Source organism: Microtus ochrogaster, unplaced genomic scaffold, assembly GCF_000317375.1.
Source record: "Microtus ochrogaster isolate Prairie Vole_2 unplaced genomic scaffold, MicOch1.0 UNK31, whole genome shotgun sequence".
In the NCBI taxonomy this organism is placed as follows: Eukaryota; Metazoa; Chordata; class Mammalia; order Rodentia; family Cricetidae; genus Microtus; species Microtus ochrogaster.
In genome coordinates, this window is record NW_004949129.1 from 1,359,642 (window position 1) to 1,362,637 (window position 2,996).

Consider the following 2,996-nt stretch of genomic DNA (forward strand, 5'->3'; position numbering starts at 1 on the left):
AACTCAAGAGTGGAGGGCAGGAGGGGAAGCGGCTGGAACACCACCCTTGGGAAGCATGCCCACCGAGCTTCTGTGCTCAGGTAGAAGGCAGCACTCCTGGCTTCGGACGCAGAGAGTGGCACCCCGGCTCTGGAGCCCACGGCCCAATCAGTCTTCCGGCTGCTGAGTACCTAGTGGCCCTAAGCACTAATGTCACCCTTCTTCCCAACAGTGACCAGAATACAGCTGAAGACACCGAGGACAAGGACTGGGACAATGTCAAAGCACCCTAGCCTGTGAGCTGTTTTCATCCTCAGCTTTCTGTCACATCGCGGTTCTGCATTGGTCCTCTCTTTGACTTCACCACCAGGGTCATCATTGGGCTCCTAGGGTTATTTAACAATAGTTGAGCACGGGCTGCTGCTGCTGCTGCTGCTGCTGCTGCTGCTGCTGCTGCTGCTGCTGTTCCTCCTCCTCCTCTTCTTTTTGAGACAGGGTCTCTCTATGTATCCCTGGCTGGCCTGGAACTCTCAGAGATCCACCTACCTCTGCCCCCCTGAATGCCGGGATTAAAGGCATGCCCCACCACCTGGTCGATCTCAGGCTTTTTTTAGGTTTTTGAAGACAGGGTTTCTCTGTAGCTTTGAAGCCTGTCCTGCAACTCACTCTGTAGACCAGGCTGACCTCGAACTCACAGAGATCCGCCTGCCTCTGCCTCCCGAGTGCTGGGATAAAAGGCGTGTGCCACCACTTCCCGGCCTTTAGGCTTCTTTTGGAAGGGAAAAAAATGTTTAAATTTATCAATTCCTTGATGATGATAGCCTACTATTTTAAAATTTATTTTTAGTTTCGTTTATTTATTGTTTTGTTTTCAAAGACAGGCTTTCTCCCGTGTAGCCCTAGCTGTCCTGAAACTCACTCTGTAGACCAGGCTGACCTCAAACTCAAGAGATCCAACTACCTCTGCCTCCTGAGTGTTAGAATTAAATGTGTGGATGCCACAACCAGCCTATTATTATTTCTGCCCCCCCCCCCCCACACAGGAAATCGAAGATGCTTTCTCCATCAGGGTGACACAACTGACAAATTGTGCTTGAAATTCAAATCAACAAGTAGCGGAGAGAAGGAACTGGTTCAGCCAAATTAGTAGTTATTCAAATTATGCTGCTATGTTTGTCTAGCATCGTGTAACATGTGAACGAAAAGGAAAATACAAGTGCCAAGGGCAGGAGGATCGCCAGAATTTCAAGGCCAGCCTGGTCTACGCAGCAAGTTTCAGGCTAGCCAGGAGTACCCAGAAAGATCTTATTTTGAAAACGAGATTGTATTAATTTATACACGACTGTGATAAAAAAAAATCAACGTATGGGGGCTGGAGAGATGGTTTAGAGGTTAAGAGCACTGGCTGCTCTTCCAGAGGACCTGGGTTCATTTCCCAGCAACTACATGGCAGCTCACAACTGCCTACATAACGATTAAGGGAGAATTTCTGTAATTTTAACGAATGTGAGAAAAAGAATGAACACCCGTTTCAACACCATTTCATTCAGGCGGACAGCTGAGGAAACAGCTTTACTCTCCCGAAGAGCTTTCTCTCCAGAATACTCGGGCCAGAGCACATAGACCTTTCTCATTGGTCAGATTTCCTGTCAGTCTGCGCTGCAACTACTATTGGTCCATTTTGAAGGTTGTCCCGCCTCCCTTACCTAATTGGTCCATTCGAACAGGCCGCCTCTTCAATGGGTATGAATAAAAGACCGTCTACCATTGGTTCGTCTAAACGGAGCTAATAAGAGCGGCTCGGTGATTGGTTGCTCTGGTTTGGGCGGGCTAGGCGGAGATTCAAATGAAGTAGGAAAGCACTATCCTAACCGCCGCGCGTCTGTGGAGCAGCGTCCGGTCGCGGGTCGCCTCGCTTTTACCCCCCCTCTGAGTTCGTCGCTTTCGGGACTCTCAAGCCCCACTGCAGGACCGTCACCATGGAGTTATCTCCGCTGCAGGTACGGCTCGCGGGTGGGCCTGGGTGATGGGGTCTTGGCGCCGCCTCTGCATCCGTGGCTCCGGGGCGGAGGGCAGGCCTGCGACCGGCCGGACGGCATCCCGTCACCCGGCCGCCTCGGCCGCGGGGGGCCGCGGAGGGCCGCGGGGGACTGTGGGCAGGGCGAAGCCCCTCACGAGATGCTAGTGTCCGCACGGACTTCCAGGGGGCCGTGCGTTTTGCTCGCTCGCGGGGCAGGGTCCACTCGTCCCGTGGTCGCCCTGTGTTCTCACGGCCCTCGTGTGACTTCCGAGCGGCATGGGATTGAGTGCCGTGGCCCTCTTTTCTCCTCCGCCCGCACCTCGGAAGGTGCAGAGCGTGACAGTTGCCCTGGGGCCGGCCGGCCGTGTGGCTCGGGAAACGTCCCGTTTCAGGGTGTGAGTGTGGCCACGGGCTGGCCTTGCTAGCCGGCAACACCGTCTGTTGTCTGCCCGGGACTCTGCGGGCACGCAGTAGGTATTTGCCCATTGGCTGAAAGGAAACTGAGTGTAGCTTATTTCCGACGTCAAAATACTGTTCAAGGAAGAAATTCCCCGTATTCGATCTGAGAAATAAGATACCTGTGGAAACGGACACCTGCTAGCCAGACCTAGCGGGACACACTTGTGATGGCAGCTGCTCCGGAGACGGAGGCAGAAGGATGACTTAAGCTACTTAATGGGACCCTGAGTTAAAGACAAACAACCAAAAAAGGCCTGGGGGGGAGGGTTGACTCAGAGGTCAGAGCATTTGCCTGGCACGTCGCGGGCTCCATCTCCCTCTCTGCACACACAAACACTTTAGCGCCTAGTTACAAGGATTGTAATGGAATTGCTTGTTTAAAACTATGAGCCGGGCGATGGTGGCGCACGCCTTTAATCCCAGCACTCGGGAGGCAGAGGCAGGTGGATCGCTGTGAGTTCGAGACCAGCCTGGTCTACAGAGTGAGTTCCAGGACAGGCTCCAAAGCCACAGAGAAACCCTGTCTCGAAAAACCAAA

The 2,996-nt window shown here is 53.4% G+C and overlaps 1 protein-coding gene across 1 annotated transcript in view; it reads left to right on the forward strand.

The window, feature by feature from the left end:
- Positions 1-1,829: 1,829 nt before the first annotated feature.
- Top2a (DNA topoisomerase II alpha) overlaps positions 1,830-2,996 on the forward strand; it is a 32,536-nt gene continuing 31,369 nt past the window's right edge. Inside the window, exon 1 of the mRNA XM_005368255.2 lies at positions 1,830-1,979. Coding sequence (XP_005368312.1) covers positions 1,959-1,979 — 21 coding nt within the window. The 5' untranslated portion in view covers positions 1,830-1,958. The remainder of the gene's footprint in view (positions 1,980-2,996) is intronic.